Source organism: Diceros bicornis, chromosome 28 (assembly GCF_020826845.1).
Source record: "Diceros bicornis minor isolate mBicDic1 chromosome 28, mDicBic1.mat.cur, whole genome shotgun sequence".
Taxonomy (NCBI): Eukaryota; Metazoa; Chordata; class Mammalia; order Perissodactyla; family Rhinocerotidae; genus Diceros; species Diceros bicornis.
This window is the reverse complement of record NC_080767.1, coordinates 33,390,408-33,410,661: the sequence shown is the minus strand read 5'-3', so window position 1 is coordinate 33,410,661 and position 20,254 is coordinate 33,390,408. Positions and strand designations below refer to the sequence as shown.

Below are 20,254 nucleotides of genomic sequence, written 5' to 3'. Positions count from 1 at the left end.
TGTTGGCCTCTTCTCCAGGGCTTGGAAAATAGTTTCTCTAGTACCCAGTGTACTGATTACTGTACCACCTCTTGGAAGTAGGGCGCTGGGTGATTAGATACTGACTTGAAAAGCTCATATCTTCCCCTCCCTTGGTGGGCATGCTGGATATCTTTTGTTCTCCCCTCACGATATATTCTCTACCTGTCTCTTACCTTTCTCTGTGTACCTGAAGGCTGATAGGGACTGCATCAGCAGGGCTCCATGGCCCTCTGCCTTCTAATTGGGTTCCACCAGTGAAGAACACGGAAAGAACTGTGTGTGGAAGAGTGTGGTCGGGATATGTGTTCCTCCAGCCATCTTCATGTGAGATCCCTTCCATTTAGTTGCATCCAATGGCTAGAGGTCACAGCTTCAGTTGGACCTTTGGTTCACTCTCTGACATAGTTTCTCTCCCTGGGTTTCTTGTAATCTCTTCATCCCTTTGCCCCTATCTCTTTTAGGTCTTCTTACCCCACCCAGAGCTTTGAAAAGTCCTGTTATTAAACTCTGCTCAAAATACCTAAATTGAGGGCCGGCCCCGTGGCTTAGCGGTTAAGTGCGCACGCTCCGCTGCTGGCGGCCCGGGTTCGGATCCTGGTCGCGCACCGATGCACCGCTTCTCCGGCCATGCTGAGGCCGCGTCCCACATACAGCAACTAGAAGGATGTGCAACTATGACATACAGCTATCTACTGGGGCTTTGGGGGAAAAATAAATAAATAAAATTATAAAAAAAAAAAAATACCTAAATTGAGTCTGTTTCCTACTGGGGCCCTGATTGACACTCTGGTAACATTAGGAATGCTTTTTGAGGAGGCAGTGTGGAAGGGGAGGGCATTTCTCAAGGCTCAGCATCAAGCAGATAAGACAGCCTCTTGACTAGACACAGATGAGGAACACTGATTATTCTAGTACCATAGCTTGTGTAACACTGTGTAGGTGCCTTATGTAATATATTTCTGGCTCCCAGACATGAACAGGAAGATGAAATTTCAAGCCTACAATTAGAAAAGCATTTTAATGTAAAATAATAAATAGTCAACTCCTTCAGCCCTAATTCTATGCTTACTACTTAGTCCTAAGTTACTCTTTATGGTAGAAAAATTTTCTTAGATTAATATATTTAGTTGCAAAATATATTTACTGTTAATTTTATTAAACAGATGAGTTTTATTATTGCTCCATTCTTGTGATAATACACCAAGTTAGAGTAGCAGTTTTCTTTGTGTATTCTGTAGAAATCTGATTATCAAGCTACCAGAATGCTTTAACATGTTTATGTAAGGAAAGAATTACAGAAAAGTCAAGCTGTCTCCTAAAGAAACTTGTGCTTTAAAAAAGAAAAATCTTTAAACTTATGGTGTTGATGATGATCTTCTTAAATATGGAGATATGGGTTAGGTTACAGTGTTCTTGCCTTAAAAGAAACTCGTAAGATTGTAGCAGTTGAAAAATTATGGTAAAGGGGGATCCATGTAGAACAAAACTAAATAAAACCCACTTCAGTTCGCTAAGGGGATTTTCTCTGCGTTTTTTTTCCACCCAAAGGAGAGGTTGGGAAATATTTTAGACTGGGAAAGAGTGATGAGACATCTATGTAGGTCTGTGAAGCCACTGTGATTTTTGGAATAGTTACTTTTAGACTTTTAATTTCAATCAAGAGTTGGAAACTGCAATAGAAGGGTTTGTCCTTAAGAGAATCCATCTCAGGAAGCTGTCATTTAGTAAATTGTAACCTACTGACACCAGTCATGTCTAATTTTTGTTGACTTGCTAACAATTGCTGGCTGAAACCAGTTCTACTTAAATGCATCTAATTTTCAAAGGGCATTCAGTCTTCCTCCAGTTATTCTTGTTATTCAGCCAGTTCACTGTGTCACTGAGAATAGACGTGTAAAATGGATATCTGAAATTGCTGATCAAACTTAAGAACCTTAAAGTGTTAAGTAATTGTTGCTCTTGTTCCCTTTATTCACAACTATCATTTAAAACATATTTATTTTTAACTTAAAGAATTTGTAGGTAATTTTGTAAATAATTACTGTAAAGCTTCCCATTATCAATGTATTATTGTCAACTAATGAGAAATTTCCTTAAGATTTTCCTTTATTAAGAATTCTGCTCACATAATATGGATTTCTAATGTCCTAGTTGCCTGAGTTGATACCTTCTTCTTCCACATAGGAGAAAAGGTTTCTGACAGCTCAGTTACAGGAGATGAAGAACCAGAGTTTGAACCTTTTCCAGAGGAGAGATGAGATGGATGAATTAGAGGAGTTCCAGCAGCAGGAACTGAGTAAAGTAAAGCACATGGTGCGCATTTTCATTTTAGTAGCTAAATCCTAAAGAGCTGATTCATTACTCTGATTTTGCTAGTCATGACTCTCTAATTGTTGATAAACATTCCTTAGTAGTCTTTGATATTAATCATATTTGTACATTTTTCAATTTATTGGAATGGAAAAGTTCTGTTTGAAATCTATTTCCTTTTTCTTTTTAAACTGCTAGGCATGTAAGCTCCCTTATAACCTCACAAAAATGTTATAAAAGTTTGGCTTATTGGTCCAGATTTTTTTTTAAGTGTATTTCTTGGTGGTGGCCTAGTGAAACTTGATATCTTTGTATCAGCTTTTAAAAAAAGAGGAAAGTCTGGGGAAAATGGAGCAAGAGTTGGAGGCACGAACCAGGGAACTTAGTCGCACCCAGGAGGAGTTGATGACCTCCCATCAGATGTCGTCAGACTTAAGCCAGAAGCTAGAAGAATTGCAGAGACACTACTCAGCGCTGGAAGAACAGAGGTTCTTGCTTGGTCTGTGGGGCCCATGGGAAGCGGTGTCAGCCTTTACCCATTGCTCATTGCAACACTTTGTGATCTCAGTTCTGGCAAAGGCTTCTGGACTTGTCCTTACCTGCCTAGGGCTCAGGACCCCCAAACCCCAAACCCTCATGCCCCTTCACCTGCCTAGGCTCAGAACCCCTCCAACCCTGCCAAGCACTTCAGTATGTTTTAGTTTCTAAGCTATGGAATAACCAAAGGCAGATCAGGATTTCATGCTTAAACCTGAGTGGAATTTTTCTCTTTGAGCTTCTGCTTTAGAGAGAGCCAAGGAATCTTCTCCACTGATAATCTTCACATGGCTAATGTTTACAGCCCTGACTGTGAAGAGCCATCTGTGTTTTTCCTGTGGAAGAATGTGTCTTAGATGAGATACCTAAATTTGTTCATTGTCTGCTTTCTTTCAATGAAGAGATCGTGTGACAGCTTCAAAAACAGGTGCAGAAAATAAAATCACAGCCCTGGAGCAAAAGGAACAAGAGCTCCAAGCATTCATTCAGCAGCTTTCCGTTGATTTGCAAAAGGTAAGAAGAGTACTAGGAGTAGACCCAGGTTCCTAGATTCATGAGTGGGGTAAAAACTAATTCTGTAAGAAATTTCCACCTCAGAGTGTCTGGTGAAACTTCTGCTCCTCATGCAGTCCACATTGCCTTAGTTCCTGGTCTAGCCAGGCTGCATTCAGATGGAAGTGGCCACGAAGCTGGACAAGGGTTGCTTAGCAGAAGAGGTCAGTACTGTCCTGACAGGAATTCTCAAAGCACACCATCACGTGTGTCTTACAGTCCCACGTGATGCACTTTGAGCATAAGAAAACATTAACAATCGTGGTTGATGTGGCCAGGGTGTTCCCCTTGACATACCTGGCTCTAATTTGTTCAAAAGTACGTAAATGATTTCATTACAATTGTTTTTTTGGTTCTTAGCCAACAAACATTTATTGCCCTCCTACTCTAGGCCTGTGCTAAATTCTGAGACTATGAAGATGAACAATAATAATACTTTTATTGACTATAGAGTAGTGTTTCTCAGTGGTATGTTTCTTTCACCATTTTGAGTGGAATAGTTTGTATGGTATGATTGTCCCTTGCATTACAGGACATTTGGCTTTCCTGGCCTCTAGGTTCTGAACGCCAGCAGCGTCCTTCAGGCATTGGCAATCCAGCCCTTCCCCTCATATGACAGAACACCCCTCCAGCAGGTGGTACCACAAACCCTACCCTCATCCTTTGAGAACCACTAATCTCAAGTGCAACAGAGATTTTCAGCATCATTACAGTACAGTAAGATTTGTGTGAATAGAAGTCTGTATATCCCTTGTAGCTAACTGTTACTGTACTTATAGATACCTAAATGGAAACTAAGAGAAGTTCGTACCTTGTTCAGAGTCACACAGTAGTGACAGAGCTGGATTCTTTTTTATTTATTTATTTATTTATTTTTATTTATTTATTTTTTCCCCCAAAGCCCCAGTAGATAGTTGTATGTCATAGCTGCACATCCTTCTAGTTGCTGTATGTGGGACACGGCCTCAGCATGGCTGGAGAAGCGGTGCGTCGGTGTGCGCCCGGGATCCGAACCCGGGCCGCCAGCAGTGGAGCACGCGCACTTAACCGCTAAGCCACGGGGCCGGCCCACAGAGCTGGATTCTAATCCAAGTCTTACTCCAAAACTCATGCTTGTTCTCCTGGGCTTTGCTGCCTCACAACAAGGAGCACCCAGTAAAGAGATCTTAACGTGAATGAAGGACTGTGGTACAAGATCTCTACCCTCAATGAACTGAAAATCTAGACACACATACAGTGTTTTTTCTCAGAGGCTAACAGTTTCATTATAGAACTCAAACCTGTGGCCACAAGAAAAAAATTCACAGCTCAACAAGTCCCAAATAAGTGAAATAGATTTTTCAAATGCAAAAGATATGCCGTAGGAAGAATGCATTTCCAGTACGGGTGTCAAGGAACTCTTCCTGGAGGAACTGGAATTTCAAGGATGGGTGGGATAGCAGGAGGCAGAGAAGGCAGAAGGGTACAGGATACATTTGGGGAGTGGGGTTAGAGGGGATAACAGACACAAAACTTTGGGATTCGAGGGACCCTTGATATCAATGAGAACCATTCATCCATTTTATAATTGGAAAAACTTATTTTCCAGACTTTGGTCACACTAAGTTTCCTCATTCATTCTAAAAATAAGAGTTGAGCTTTACTATGTGCCAGGCTCTGTGCTCTGTGCTGGGTGTTAGAAGTACTATGGTGAGCAAAACAGATACCACCTTTGCCTTTGTGGAACTTATAGTCCAGAGGGGAAGTCAGATATTAATCGATAATCACATAAATATATAATTAAAACTGTGGTGGATGCTGTGAGGGAAAACTACAGAATGCCGTGAGATCCTACAAGAAGGCATCAGATCTGATCTAGCCTTGGAGTCATAGAACACCCCTTGAGTAGGTAACACTTGAAGTGAGGTGAACTGCTGAGGCTGGAGGGGAAGGGATGAGGGGGGTGATTTCAAACAGGGAACAACAAAAATAATAAACCTAGAATCTCTGAGGCCATAAAAGGATTAGCACATTGAAGGAACTGGAAGAAGGCTGGAAGGGTGACACAGTAAGGGAGAAGATTACTCTGGCTCTTAGGAGGAAAATTGAAAGGGTTTCCAGTTAGAACGCTCTTGGTGGTTGTCCAGGCGTGAGATGGTGGCTTTGACAAGAGTGTTGGTGAAGATAATGGGGGAGTAGACAAATTTAAGATATAGTGAGGAGACTGAGCCACTTGCCAATGTAGTAAATATAGAAGGGGAGCAAGAGAAAAGGAGGTATTAGGGATGATTTCTGGGTTTCTGGCTTTATCAAGTTAGTGGCTGATACTGTCAATCATTAGGCTAAGAGAGCATTAGAGGAAGGGCAGTTTTATCATGAAGATCATGAGTTTGAAGTCAGTTTTGTTGTTGTCCTTATTAATGTTGAGTAGATAGAATATTTATAAAATATAAGTCAGAGAGTTTAACAAGGCAGTGAAGCCCCATGTAGCTACCGCCCAAGTTAAGAAAAAGAACAGTATGGTTATCATTGAGGTTCCTGGTGTGTCCTTCACTATTTCATCCCATTCCTTTTTCCTTCATAAGTAAGCACTATCCAGAAGTTGTTCCATTTCCTTGCTTTGCTTTATCATTTTACCATATTTTATCCCTAAACAGTATCTTCTTTCATTTTCCATGCTTGTTAATGTTATATAAATGAAATCATGCTGTAGGTATTCTAAAACTTTTTTTTTTTTTGTGCTCAACATTGTGTTCCTGGAAAACATTCATGTGGACACATGCAGCTATAATTTATTCTTTTCTCCTCGGTATGGTATGAAGATCCCAGAATTTAATTATCTTTTCTGTTGACAATGGACATTAGGGTATTTCTGGTCTTTTACAAACAAGCCTGCTGTGAACTTTGTTTTTTTTTGTTTGTTTTTTTTTTGAGGAAGATCAGCCCTGAGCTAACATCCATGCTAATCCTCCTCTTTTTGCTGAAGAAGACTGGCTCTGAGCTAACATCTATTGCCAATCCTCCTCCTTTTTTTTTATTTCCCCAAAACCCCAGTAGATAGTTGTATGTCATAGTTGCACATCCTTCTAGTTGCTGTCTGCTGTGAACTTTCATCTGTCTGTGTGAGAGTATATTTGAGATGTGAAAAGGTTGGGTCAAAAGATTTGTACTTTTTCCAACTTTACTAGATAATGCCCAGTTTTTTCCCCTAGTAGTTATATAGGGGAATTTACATAGTCTCCCCAGCAGCATACAAGATTTTGAGACGTTCTGCTTCCTTGCCAATATGGGATATTGTCAAGCTTAATTTTTGCCAGTCTAGTGAGTATGAAATATTCTCTCACTGTGATTTTAATTTGCTTTTCCCAAGTTACTAATGAAGTTGAACATCTTTTAGTATGTTTATCAGTCGTTCATGCTCTTCTGTGACGTGCTGGTTCAAATCTTTTGCTCATCTTCTATTGCATTTTATGTCTTTTTCTTAATTGTATTCTTTATATATATCCTGGCTACGATGCTCCTTTGTCAATTATGTGGGTTGCAAATGTCTTTCAGTTTTGGGCTTGTCTTCACACTCTTTATGGTCTCTTCTGATGAACATATGCTCTTAATTTTAGTACAGTTGAATTTATTTTCCTTTAAGTTTATGCTTTTGTATTTTTTAAGAAATCTTTCCTCACTCAGGATCATAACATTATTCTCCTATATGTATTATTATCTGAAAGTTTTATAGTTTTCCCTTTTATATTCAAGTCTTTAATATGCCTAAAATGTGATTTTGGTGTGAGAAAGAGATCTTTATCTTAATTTTTTTTATTGTTTTGGTACCATGTATTGAGAAATCTGTTTTTTGCTCACTGATCTGCAGTGCCAGCTTTGTCACAATTCAGTTTTCCATATGTATGTGGAACCACTCCTGGGCTTTGGGGTGTATGCCACTGTAGTGTTTGCACGATCCTATACATTGCCTTACTAGCTGTAGTATTAGGATAAGTCTTGGTGTCTGGTAAGACAAGTCTCCCCACCTACTTCTTTTTTAGGAATATTTTGAATATTTTTAGCCTCTTGCTCTTCCACAGAATAGCTTGTCAAGCTCCTAAAAAAAAAAACCTGTTGGGGTATTGATTGGAATTGCGTTGAATCTGTAGATACGTTTGGGGAGCATTGATTACTTTAAAATGTGAGTTTTCTTATCCAAGAACATGGTCTGTCTCTCCAGATATTCAGTATTGCTTTTTGTTTTTTTTTAAATGACTCTCAGAAAGGTTTTGTAATTTTCTCCATAAAGGTTTGTTATCTATGTTAAATTTATTCCAAGGTGCTTTAATTCTTTTATACCACTTCTAATTTGTGTCATTTTATTTATTTATTTTTTTTGTGAGGAGATCAGCCCTGTGCTAACATCTGCCAATCCTCCTCTTTTTGCCGAGGAAGACTGGCCCTGGGCTAACCTCCATGCCCATCTTCCTCCACTTTACATGGGATGCCACCACAGCATGGCCTGACAAGCGGTGCATCGGTGCGCGCCCGGGATCTGAACCAGTGAACCCTGGGCCGACGCAGCGGAGCACACGCTTAACCGCTTGCGCTGCCAGGCCAGCCCCTAAATTGTGTCATTTTAAAAATTACTTTTTGTATTTGTTGCTGACATATAGAAATACTGTTATTTTTGTATATTGATTTTTTTTGCACCCCTTATTCTTATTAAGCTTAGTAATGAATCTATAGAGTCTTTGAGTTTCTTTAATAACAATCATATCATCTATAAATAAACACAGTTTTGTTTCTTTCCAATTCTTATAGTTTTTTCTTTGCCTTATTCTGTTGTTTTCTTATTGCCAAGGGTTTTTTTTCCTCTTATTGTTGAGTTGTAAGAATTTCTTTTATATTTTGGATACCACTCCTGTATCAAATGTGTCTTTTGCAGATATTTTCGTCCAGCCTATGGCTTGTCTTCTCATTCTCTTGACATCGTTCTTTGCATAGCAGAAGTTTCTAATTTTGATGAAGTCCAGCTTATCAGTTATTTCTTTCATGGATCATGCCTTTGGTGTTGTATTTATTAACAAGTCATTGTCATACGGAAGGTCATCTAGGTTTTCTCCTATTTTATCTTATAGGAGTGTTATAGTTTCGAGTTTTACGTTTAGTTCTGTTATCCATTTTGAGGTAATTTTTATGAAGGATGTAAAGTCTGTGTCTAGATTTACTTTTTTACATGTGGATGTCCAGTTGTTCCAGCACCATTTGTTGAAGAGGCTATCTTTGCTCCATTGTGTTGCCTTTGCTCCTTTGTTAAAGATTAGTTGACTGTACTTATGGGGGTCTGTTTCTGGGCTCTCTCTTCAGTTCCATTGATCTATTTGTCTCTTCTTTTGCCAGTACCGCACTGTCTTGATTACTGTAGCTTTTAGTAAGTGTTGAAATCAGATAGTGTCAGTCCTCCAGCTTTGTTCTTCTCCTTCAATATTATGTTGGCTGTTCTAGGTCTTTTTCCTCTCCATATAAACTTTAGAATCAGTTTGTTGATATCCATAAAATAACTTGCTGGGATTTTGATTGGGACTGCATTGAATCTATAGATCAAGTTGGGAGGAACTGACATCTTGACAGTATTGAGTCTTCCTATCTCTGAACATGGACTATCTCTCCATTTATTTAGTTTTTTTAAATTTCATACATCAGAGTTTTATAGATTTCCTCATATAGATCTTAGACCTATTTTGTTAGATTTATACCTAAGTTTTTCATTTTTAAGGGTGTTAATGTAAATGGTGTTGTGTTTTTAATTTCAGATTTCACTTGTTCATTGTTGGTATTAACCTTGTATCCTGTTCTGGGAGTTTTTTTGTCAGTTCATTTGGATTTTCTACATAGACAATCATGTCATCTTCAAAAAAGACAGTTTTATGTTTTCTTTCCCAATCTGTATACCCTTTATATCCTTTTCTCGCCTTACTGCATTAGCAAGGACTTCCAGCACAATGTTGAAGAGGAGTGGTGAGAGGGGATGTCCTGCCTTGTACCTGATCTTAGTGGGAAAGCTTTGAGTTTCTCACCATTGAGTATGGTGTTAGCTATAGCACATTAGGTGCTAAGGGCCTCAGGTAAAGCAGCCAGAGTGGAGAGGAGAGCTCCATGTGGGGTATGGTGCACAAGAAAACTCAGTGGAAATTGGCGACTGATTCTTTTTCTGCCTAACTCTGCCTAACACAATGACTTGTATAAGACTTATTTGTTCTTTTGATTTTCACTGGAAAGGGTCACTTGTATCTCTCAAGTTCAGATTGATGGGTAGCAGAATGAGTACAGGCTTTAGATCCAGAAGACCTGGGTTTCTGTCACTGAAGTGTGTGCTTTGGGGCTAGTCCCTAAGGTGCATTTCCTTATGAATGGACACAATGAAGGTTGGTTGTAAGGACTAGAGGTAATGGGAAGTGCTTACACATGTTCTACAAACTATAGCTGCTGGTGCTGCACCATGCTATTACGATTATTACTATTGCTATTATTAACATTATTAGTAAGAGACCCATAAAGATGGGTCAACATGGCCAAAACTGTTTTTCTTTCCCATCAGATGCCCTCTCCCTCCTGTTTTCTGCCTTGCATAATGTTACCATTCATCCAGGTGTCTGAGCTACAGACTTGGGAGTTGTCTTCACCCTGCCCCTTGGTCGTGCTGAACTTGTCTGTTACTCCTTTGCACATGCTGCCCTTTACTCAGAGTGCTTGTTTCCCTCCCACCACTTTCCACCTGGACTTGCATGCTTAGGAGGCCTCATCTGATTGCCCCAAACAGTTAATCCCTCCTTGCTCTGATCTCTCATAGCACCTTGTATGTCCTCTGTTACAGCATGATTTTATTGTTTTATAATTAGCTGTATGTATGTCCACCACCAGCCTCCATGCTTCTGTGGGTCAGGTACTCTGTCTGATTGTATCCCCAGAAGACAACACAGAGTATTGATAAGGGTTTATTGAATTATGGGATCCTGAATCCATTCTTCAAACTTCCCCTGCACTACCTGTGTTGTCACCCTATGAGAATTCAGAAGGGCAAGTGCTTCTTCCCAAAACCCTAGGCCCAAGTTACTACATCCTAATCTGAGGAGAGATTGGCTGGGTTGCAAGCTAAACATGAAAGTCTCTGGCTTGAGATGGAGCAACAGAAGCATAAGGTGAGGGAATTTGAGGGAGCAGAGTATATGTGAGGAGATTCAAGTCTTCACAATGAGATGTTGATGCCATATGACCTTTTTTTTTGGAGAGGAGAGTACAAGAACCACTAGGGATCTAAGAACTTACATATTCAAAGCTTCCTGGATCCTCTGCTTTGACATTGAGCGTGAATGGAACAAAGTTAGTCCCAACCCACCACCACCACCACTATTGCCATTGCTGAAGAGATAGACTGAAATAAGTAAGTGGGCAGCTCTTGGTCTGGGGCCAAAGTGTGAGGTACCCACCAGGTCTGCTGTGGGGCAAGGTGAATATCATTTGTTTCAGAAGTTCTCTCTTTGGCTTTAAGGCAGCTATGGAGGCATCAGTACTGCTTCATCCAGCCCCATGTTTCAAGGAGCATTGTTCTTAGGTCGTTGTAGGGCTGTCTGGGAGCTTCTTGAGTGGGACTGCCTCTGCTGGTTTTTGGCATCTGGGGTAAAGATGTAGGTCCTGTTGGACTCTGGATTAATAGGATTAAATATATACTCAGTGAGAGTGGGAGGAGGAGCATTCCTTTGGCTAGTAGATCATGACAATACGAACTGATTGTTTTAAAGAGGAGGAGCATCTTCCCAGAGTCCTGGCTAGATTCCACAGAGGTAATAGCCATGTTCCTTCCCGGATTGTCAGTTGCTTAAATTGGGGTGAGTGTTTGCCTCTTGCTGCACTAGGTCTGAGCTGGATGCCTGAGTCATGCAGGGTTCTGATCTTGTCTCTTTTATGTACTGTTTTCAGGGAAGATTTCCTGGCTGTGTGTTCTTGTAGGATGCAGTGGAGAACAGAATTTCAGAGAAATAGTGATGGTCCTAGAGGAGACAGGAAGGGAGGGAGAAAGGGTTTATAATGTAGTGTAATCTCTGCTTTCACCTGCAGGTCACTGCTGAAACTCAAGAGAAAGAAAAACTCATCACACATTTGCAGGAGAAGGTTGCGTCCTTGGAAAAGAGACTGGAGCAGAACTTCTCAGGAGAAGAACACGTGCGGGAACTCCTGAAAGAGGTAGTAGCTCTCTTTGGGCTGGCCAGTGTTGGGAAAGCAATGGTAACACTGGAGATTTCACAAAATCCTAGAGTTTCAGAGCCGGAGAGTCTGCAAAGAGCTTGGTGAGAAGAGCACTGTCCCCAACTTTTGATTGTCCTGCTGTCAGCAAAAACAGCCTCATGTCACCTGTGTGTGACATGTTTTCCTCAGGGAAAGGGAGAACTTCGTTCAGAGATACATATGAGCAAATACCATCCTCGATTTACGCCACTTGGTCTGTCTTGTCTTACCACCCTGCTCTCCTTCTCCACGCTTTTGCACTTTCATTGGCCAAGGAAAATAGGGCAGCGAACAGACTCTCCTTAGCTGAAGGAGACTATTGAGTGGATTGGCCTTTTGCCCAGTGGTGTAGGTGAACTTGCTTTCTCATCAGGTCTGAGCTCGTCTGCCCACATTCTGCTGCTCCTTCTCTCTGTATGCCAGTGATTGGCCTCACCACGACAAAGGTGACAAAGCTAAGGCCTTGGGCCTTGATTAGACCCTCATTTTCTGTCTTCAGTTAGTTTCAACTAAATATCTCCCTCTTCACTGCCACTGCTGTACTTCAGGGCTTCCTGCACCTCTAGCCTAGTCTATATTAGAAGTCTCCACACTTGCCTGCCCACCATCAGTCTCTCCTCTTTCACCCTCTGACATAGTCTTCCACACTCACTGCCAAACTGATCTTCCTCAACAACATTTCTGACCACATCACTCCCTTACAGAGCTTCCACAACTCCCCTACAGTCTACAGTGAATGTAATGTGGGTTCTAGGGTATAAATTGATTTCTAGAACCAGGCTACCTAGGTTTATATCTCGCCTCCTCTACCTTCTAGTTTGTGACTTAGAGCAAGTAACTTAATCTCTTGTGTTTGTTTTCTGCCTCTGTAAAATAGGGCTAATAATTGTATCAAAGGCATAGAACTATCGTTAGGATTAAATGAGTTACAGTCTGTGAAGTGCTTCGAATGAGGCTTAGAACATAGTGGGGTTGAGAGGTCTCGGTATATTTCAGCTATTAATAGTATAATCATTATTAGTGTGCCGTCATCATTATTAATAAAGTTTAGTATGCATAGGAGTTCTTTGGGGAGTTTGTTTAAAGTATATATCTCTGGCCTTCCCCTCAGAAGTTCTGATTTCAGTAGGCTTGGAGTGAGGCCTCAAGTTTAACAGCCAGCCCTCCCCCGCAAGTAAGTCTAGTGCCAGTGTTTGGACCACCCCACTTTGAAAAATATTGCCTACAGAATTAAATTCAAACTCCTTTCTGTAGCATAAAAAGTTTCTCATGTTCTGGCCTGTTGTCTAATTTTCTACTCTTGTTTCTTGACCTGAATCCACCATCACTTTAACTTTTGGCAACTTGTAGCTCCCTGAGTGTCCCAGGCTGTTTCACGCCTCCGTTGATCATCCCTCTGCCTGTGTGCACCCCCCACCCCGCCACCTGTGAATTATAAAGCCTCCCACTTTCCTGAGGCTGTATTTCCTGCTCTTTGCTCCTTCTTTGTGGGCACTTATTGCACTCTATTGTATAATTTTTTTGTTAGTCTTTTACCCCAGCCTCAAGGTCAAAGGACTGTGTCAAATTTATCTCTGTGTACTTTATGATATGCGAATTTTATCTCAGCTGTTATTTTTTAAAAATGTATGTGTGTCCCTTGTGCCTCACACAAATCATAGTATGTTTTAGATATCAGTAAATATTTATTCAATGGAGAAACGACTGTTTTCTTTTACTCTTCTTTCTACTTACAGAAAATGGTTGCTGAGCAGAATTTGGAGGACACCAGGCAGCAGCTCTTGGCAGCCAGAAGCAGCCAGGCCCAGGCCCTTGACGTCCTGGAGACTCGGGTACTGGCCTCAGTCCCGTGATTCCTGTGTATGGGTGCTAACCTGGTGGGATGACACGGTTGTGGCTGAGAATCCCCTCGGGTCAGAGGTTTTCTTTCAAAGGGACTGTTTTTTGGATCTTACTTACACAAGGTTGGGTTAGTCATTTTCTTCATTCTTGCCTCATCACCATCATTGCTCCACACAAAGTTGTTCTTGTGTTTGTTTATTCCTTTTTATCCCTGTTCCCCTCCTTCCCTTAGGAAACCATTCTAATGTGGTTAATCTCTTAATAGAGATCCTTTTATTGTTGGGTTACCTTAAAATGGGTGGCATTGTTTTGAGTGCATGTATGTTAATTTAGGTAAATGACATAGCTCTGCATATGTCTTCTCTGTTACTTTCCAGTGCCCCAGCTTCTATCTGTGTCCACCTCATTGAACTTACCTACTCTACTTTGTAGTTATCTACTAGATGTTAGACATCCAGATTGCCTTCTTCTTTCTGTCACCACAGATTACACTGCAGTGAACATCCTTGTCCCTGTTCCTTAAGGATAGAGAGTGCATATGACCTCACGTGACTAAGTAGGACAAGAATGTTCCCAGAAGGGCTGCACCTGGCTTTACTCCCCCAGCATGCACGAGGGTCCCTATATCTGCATCTCTGCCTTTTCCAGCAGTGGCACATCCCAGCCTTTTAATTTTTTTGCCAGTTTAATGAGAATGGAGTGGCGGAAGGGGCAAGGGATCTCTGTGGGGCCTCTCTATAAGAACACTAATCCCATTCATGAGAGTTCCACCTTCATGACCTGAGCTCTTCCCAAAGGCCCTGTATCCTAATACCATCCCATCAGGCATTAGGATTTCAACATATGAATTTTAGGGGGACACAAACATTCAGACCGTGGCAAATGCTTACCTCCTTTTTAAAATCTTTCTTATTTCCTGATAAATATATTTAAAACTATACTTTTCTCTTAATACAGTTTTGTTTGTTTTATTATAATTCAGTTCTAACTATTTCTATCTGTTTTTTTACTGTTGTAAAATATATATAACATAAAATTTAGCATTTCAACCATGTCTCGGTGTATAATTCAGTGGCATTAAGTACATTCACGTTGGGCTGGCCCAGTGGCTTAGCGGTTAAGTGCGCGCACTCCGCTGCTGGCGGCCCGGGTTCAGATCCCGGGCGCGCACCAATGCACCGCTTCTCCGGCCATGCTGAGGCCGCGTCCCACATACAGCAACTAGAAGGATGTGCAGCTATGACATACAACTATCTACTTGGGCTTTGGGGGAAAAAAAGAAGGAGGATTGGCAATAGATGTTAGCTCAGAGCTGGTCTTCCTCAGCAAAAAAAGAAGGGGATTGGCATGGATGTTAGCTCAGGGCTGGTCTTCCTCACAAAAAAAAAAAAAGTACATTCATGTTGTTGTGCAACCATCACCACCATCCGTCTCCAGAACTTTATCACCTTTTCAAACTGTAACTCTGTACCAATTAAAACAGTAACTCCCCATTCTCTCCTCCCACCGGCCCCTGGTAGCCACCATTCAACTTTCTGTCTGTGAATTTGATGACTCTGTGTACGTGATATTAGTGGAATCATACAATATTTGTCCTTTTGTGTCTGGCTTATTTCACTTAGCATAATATCTTCAGAGTTCATCCACGTTGCAGCATGTGTCAGAATGTCATTCCTTTTTAAGGCTGAATAAGCCTTTTTAAGACTTTCATTTCATTGTATGTATATAATACGTTTTGTTTATCCATTCTTTTGTAGATGGACATTTGGGTTGTTTCCACCTTTCTGGCTATTGTGAATAGTGCTGCTGTGAACATTAGTGTAGTGCTGTGAACAAGATTTTTGTGTGGGCTCATGCTGTCATTTCTTTTGGGGGTATACCTGGGAATGGAGTTGCCAGGTCATATGATGACTCTATACTTAACCTTTTGAGGATCTGAATCTTTCTTGAGCTCTGCCTCTAAATTGGGACTTGGGTAGATATTTTCTGAACTCAGGAGTTTAAAAAGCTAGGTTTCAGTCCTAGCTTTTTGGCTAGGCTCTACCACAAAGAGAATTCATGACAGTGGATGAGTAACATTACTGTTCTCCTCTATGGAAATACTCACACTATTCTCATGGGGTTGTTTCAGTTGAATCTTACATGTGACTGTATAGGAAGAACGATGAGATTTAAATATACCCTCTCATTGGGTCCTTGCCTCTCCTGACAAAGCTGCAGCCTTCCTTGTGTGTATGTTTGCATAATCAAGTTCCCCAAGGTTGGACCTTATTCAACAAACAAGAGGACTTTATAAGAGAAATTGGCAAAGATAGCTTGAGTCAGATAAAAATGTCCTGTTAGAGAGCCAGGTTGAGCTCAGTGCTGGGCAGCGTGTCGTCCTGTCCGCTGGGCCTGCCTCATGTCCCAGTGCAGTGCCAGGGACCTAGTCAGGCTTGGTCGATATCTGTGGAGTGAGTGAAACCTAAGTTTGTATCATGAGCAGTAATCCCACTTCTGGTAATCTATCCTAAGCAAGTGATTCAAACCAGGTCAAAAAATGTTGCATAAAGATGTTAACTGCTGCCTTATTTTAGATGGGGAAATGGAAAACAACCCAAGTGCCAGCACGGTAGGCAGCGATTCAGTTAATTATGAAACACCCTTTGAGGAAACAATCCAAGGTCTGAAGACTACGTGGAAACACAGAAGGAAACTTGAGTGAGGAGGAAAAATATAGAGTTTTACTAGAATTGTATAAAAAGTTGTTTAAAAAAGTCATAAAATACATGGAAGCAACCCAAGTGTCCCTCGACTGATGACTGAATAAAGAAGATGTGGTATATATATACAATGGAATACTACTCAGCCATAAAAAAATGACAGAATCGTCCCATTTGCAACAACATGGATGGACCTAGAGGGTATTATGTTAAGGGAAATAAGCGAGAAAGAGAGAGACAAACACCACATGATCTCACTCATATGTGGAAGATAAACTAACACACGGACAGAGAAAACTGATTGGTGGTTACCGGGGGCAAAGGGGGGTGGGGAGTGGGCACAAGGGGTGAAAGGATGCATTTATATGGTGACTGACAAACACTAATGTACAACAAAAATTTCACAATAAACAAACAAAGTCGTAAAATAGACTGGAAGAAAACACATTAGAATGGTAGTGCTGTATATTGGTAAGACTTATGGCTATCTTTTTTCTAATTTAAAAATTTTCTGTAATGTACCTGTTTTATGACTTAAAGCAGTTTGTTACTACTGTTCAGTTTCTTTTGAATGAAAGAGTGCTTCTGTTTCCTCCTCAGGTACAAGAACTAGAGCAGAGCCTGCAGGCCTCTGAGGAGAAGCTAAAACAGAGCAGTGACATCGTGGCAGCTCAAGAAGCTCAGATTCAGGAGCTTGTAAGTGGTTATTGTGGCTGCTGTGTTCCAGGCCCTTGATGCTCTCCCCTTATGCCCTTGCACATGCCCCAGACTCACTCCCAGCTTCTGGCATGGTACCCGGACCCGACCTTAGATACAGTTGTGCTGAATGTGAACAGCGGGGCAGTGCAGATAGAGGGAGTCAGGATGTGCTGGAGGACCTGAGTTACCCAGAGAGGAGAGGCTGGCTAAGGCGCGCCTGACAGCTGGCCCTAGGGCCCAGCCTGGTTCTGGGACTGTTCGAGGTAGTAGCTCCACTGGCAGGCGTACCTCAGCTTCCAGCCAGGGCTGTGGAGAGCAGGTACTGGCTTTGGGGAGAAGACAGTGAGGACTTGGCCGGCCGTACAGCCCCTAGGTGGGGTGTTGAGTTAGAAACTAGAGAAATAAAAACAGCTTTTATGGCATGTTTGACGTGTCCTGGGCACTGTGCTAAGTTCTCTGCACATGTTTGCATTTAGTCCTTGCAGGAGACCTAAGACGGATGTACTGTTATCATCGTTCTCTAGAGGAAGCAGGCTCAGAAGGACCCAGTCATTAGCTATGGTCTCCTAGCTAGCAAATGGCAGAACTCACATCTTTCTTAGGTCAAAGCCCTTGTTCTCTGTCACTGTGTTCAGTCTACTGCTTCCAGGAAACGCTTCAGCCATAGAGGGTGGCACTGAGTAGGGTGAAGGAGGGCTGTGTCTTAGGACTGGCTGGTGCCCAAAGCTGTCCCCCCAGCACCAAGACTAATCCCAAACTCCAGCTCCTGAGCAGGCCAGGGGCAGTAGGCAGAGTGTACAGGGGGGGACGTTAGTAGCACCCACGCTGAAGGAGGTCAGGAAGGAGAGTTGTTTCTATCGGACACCCATCTTTGGGTCCCCAGGGGAGAGAATAAGGCCCCCATTGTCACCGTGAGTAGCTGTCCTCTGGTACCCCTGCAGGCCGCCACAAGCAAGGAGAGCAGCCGTGCCCAGCAGCAGGTCCTCGCTGTGGAGCAGCAGTGCAGGGAGCGCATCCACGCGCTGGAGGCCCAGCTCGCTGCCCTAGAGAGAGCTCGGGCGGCGGAGCAGACAGCCGCAGAGCGGGAAGTGGTGAGTGCGGACAGGAGTGAGGCCGGGCACGAGCGCACCGGGTTCCTGTGTGGCTGGGCTGCCAAGTAGTTTGACGGGAAGAAGACCAGCCCCCCTCTGAACTAGGAAACCGCTTTTTTGAGCAGTGATATCTCCCTAACAAGACACCTGCTCGTGAGACTGGATGTGAAAGGGCTGCTTTTTCCAGAAACCCCAGAACAGATGGGTTTTCTTCTTCCTTGGGCTGCACAGGGACTTCCTGTCCCTTCCTGACCAGTCCCACCAGCTTCTCCCACTGTCTGTCTAGAATTTATATTGTTCTTTCCTAATGGCTTCTCCCTTTCGCTGGTCCCCCTCTCTGTTCCACAGTCTTCAGGATCAAGTGCCTTATTTCTTCCTGTGAGGAGTTTGTCAGGTGGCTGGCTCTCTTTTCTGACTTCCACCCCCATTCTCATCTCCCTGCAGTGACAAAAAAAGGGGGGTTGGAGTTTTTAAAGATTCCATGGTGGGGCCAGCCCTGTGGCATAGTGGTTAAGTCTGGCGTGCTCCGTTTAAGCAGCCCAGGTTCGGGGGTTCAGATCCTGGGCATGGACCTACGCTACTAATGAAGCCATGCCATGGTGGTGATCCACATACAAAATAGAGGAAGATTGGCAACAGATGTTAGCTCAGAGTGGATCTTCCTTATGGGAAAAAAAAATGATTCCATGTCAAAGAGATAGGACTGTACCCAAGGGAAATATGGTCAAGACCTTTTCTTTTTATATATACTTTTCTCAATTTGCAGAGAGAGCTGGAGCAAGAAAATGCAGCCCTTAAAGAAAGTAAGAATGAATGTGAATGTTCTTTACAGCATCACCAACTTGAGCTAAAGAAGCTAAAGGTATTTATCTAATTGAATCAGTTTCAGAAAAGTGTCATGTCTCGTTCGTATGTATTTGGAGCAGCCAAGTGAAAGTTCTGTACTTAAAGTGGAGGAGGAGTGGAACTGGCATTTGTTCAATAGTTCTGTTAGGCATTTACTAGAAATTGTTACCTCTTGGGGGCCGGCCCCGTGGCTTAGTGGTTAAGTGCGCGTGCTCTGCTACTGGTGGCCTGGATTCGGATCCCGGGCGTGCACCGATGCGCTGCTTCTCCAGCCATGCTGAGGCCGCATCCCACATACAGCAACTAGAAGGATGTGCAACTATGACATACAACTATCTACTGGGGCTTTGGGGGGAAAAATAAAGGAGGAGGATCAGCAATAGATGTTAGCTCAGAGCCGGTCTTCCTCAGCAAAAAGAGGAGGATTAGCATGGATGTTAGCTCAGGGCAGATCTTCCTTACAAAAATAAATAAATAAATGAAATTGTTACCTCTTTAAGTCCTCTCAGTGATCCAGGACGGTAGGAAGAATTATGCTCATTTTGCAATTAATGTCATTGAAGTTCCGAGTGTACATAATCTGTCCAAGTTTCATCGTTAGAGGTGGTGCTAGTCTGACTTTTCAGTCCACCACAGAGGCCAGCCCTTCCTTTGCATCATTGTCAACAGCTGCCTGAAAGTGATGCTGTAAAGCACCACTGTTGCTGATTTTAACAGTGAGACTAGGAGAGCAGGGCCTTAGGTGGTCATAAGGACTTTGTTTATATCAGGGACCATGTACAGAAATGAAGAATGAATCTGCTGGATTGTCACCCTTTCCCTTCTGAGAATGGGGTGCTTTAATTGGATGCTGCCCCCTTCATTCCCTGGACAAAACTGGGTGCAGAGGAAAGAGATTCTGCCACTTTCTAAGAGCTGTCCAGGCTCCCCTGTCCCGTTTCACAGTAGTCTTTAGACGATGGGTCGTTGCAGTACTTGCCCAGCTTGGTCACAGCACCAAGATCTTGTCGATCCTTTGGCAGAGGTCCTGTCTGAGAACGGCCATGGCTGAGGGCCTGTGCCGAGTGACCTCTCGGTAACCGTCTCTGCCACGTGACGCAGGTGCTGATGCAGTAGTGCCCTGTCGTGGGAAGTGTGTGCTTTAGAGTCAGCTGCTTTTTCATGCGTTCCTTCAACAGACATTTGAGTACCTCTGGAGGCACCATTGCAGGTGCTGGGTGTGGCAGTGAGCAAAACAGACAAAACATCCCCTGTGGAGCTTGGGATTAGAGAGAGTAAACGAGTGATAAATGGTCATAAGTGCCCTGAAGGAAAAAAAAAGGGTGAAGGACAGAGAGTAGGGAGGAGAGGGCTCTTTTAAATTTGTAGGTGAGGGAGAGCTTCATTGATGTTGGAGCAAAAGATCTGAAT

General features: G+C 42.5%; 1 protein-coding gene across 3 annotated transcripts in view; it reads left to right on the top strand.

Moving 5' to 3' along the window:
• The window catches only part of GOLGA1 (golgin A1), a 44,033-nt gene that overhangs the window by 12,302 nt on the left and 11,477 nt on the right, over window positions 1-20,254 (top strand). The window contains exons 8-15 of one of the 3 annotated variants that reach the window (XM_058524012.1): window positions 2,206-2,334; window positions 2,650-2,819; window positions 3,270-3,381; window positions 11,497-11,622; window positions 13,401-13,496; window positions 16,809-16,904; window positions 17,849-17,998; window positions 18,765-18,860. In XM_058524012.1, the coding sequence (XP_058379995.1) occupies window positions 2,206-2,334; window positions 2,650-2,819; window positions 3,270-3,381; window positions 11,497-11,622; window positions 13,401-13,496; window positions 16,809-16,904; window positions 17,849-17,998; window positions 18,765-18,860 (975 nt within the window). The remainder of the gene's footprint in view (window positions 1-2,205; window positions 2,335-2,649; window positions 2,820-3,269; window positions 3,382-11,496; window positions 11,623-13,400; window positions 13,497-16,808; window positions 16,905-17,848; window positions 17,999-18,764; window positions 18,861-20,254) is intronic. The other 2 variants (XM_058524013.1, XM_058524015.1) reach the window with 2 other exon arrangements.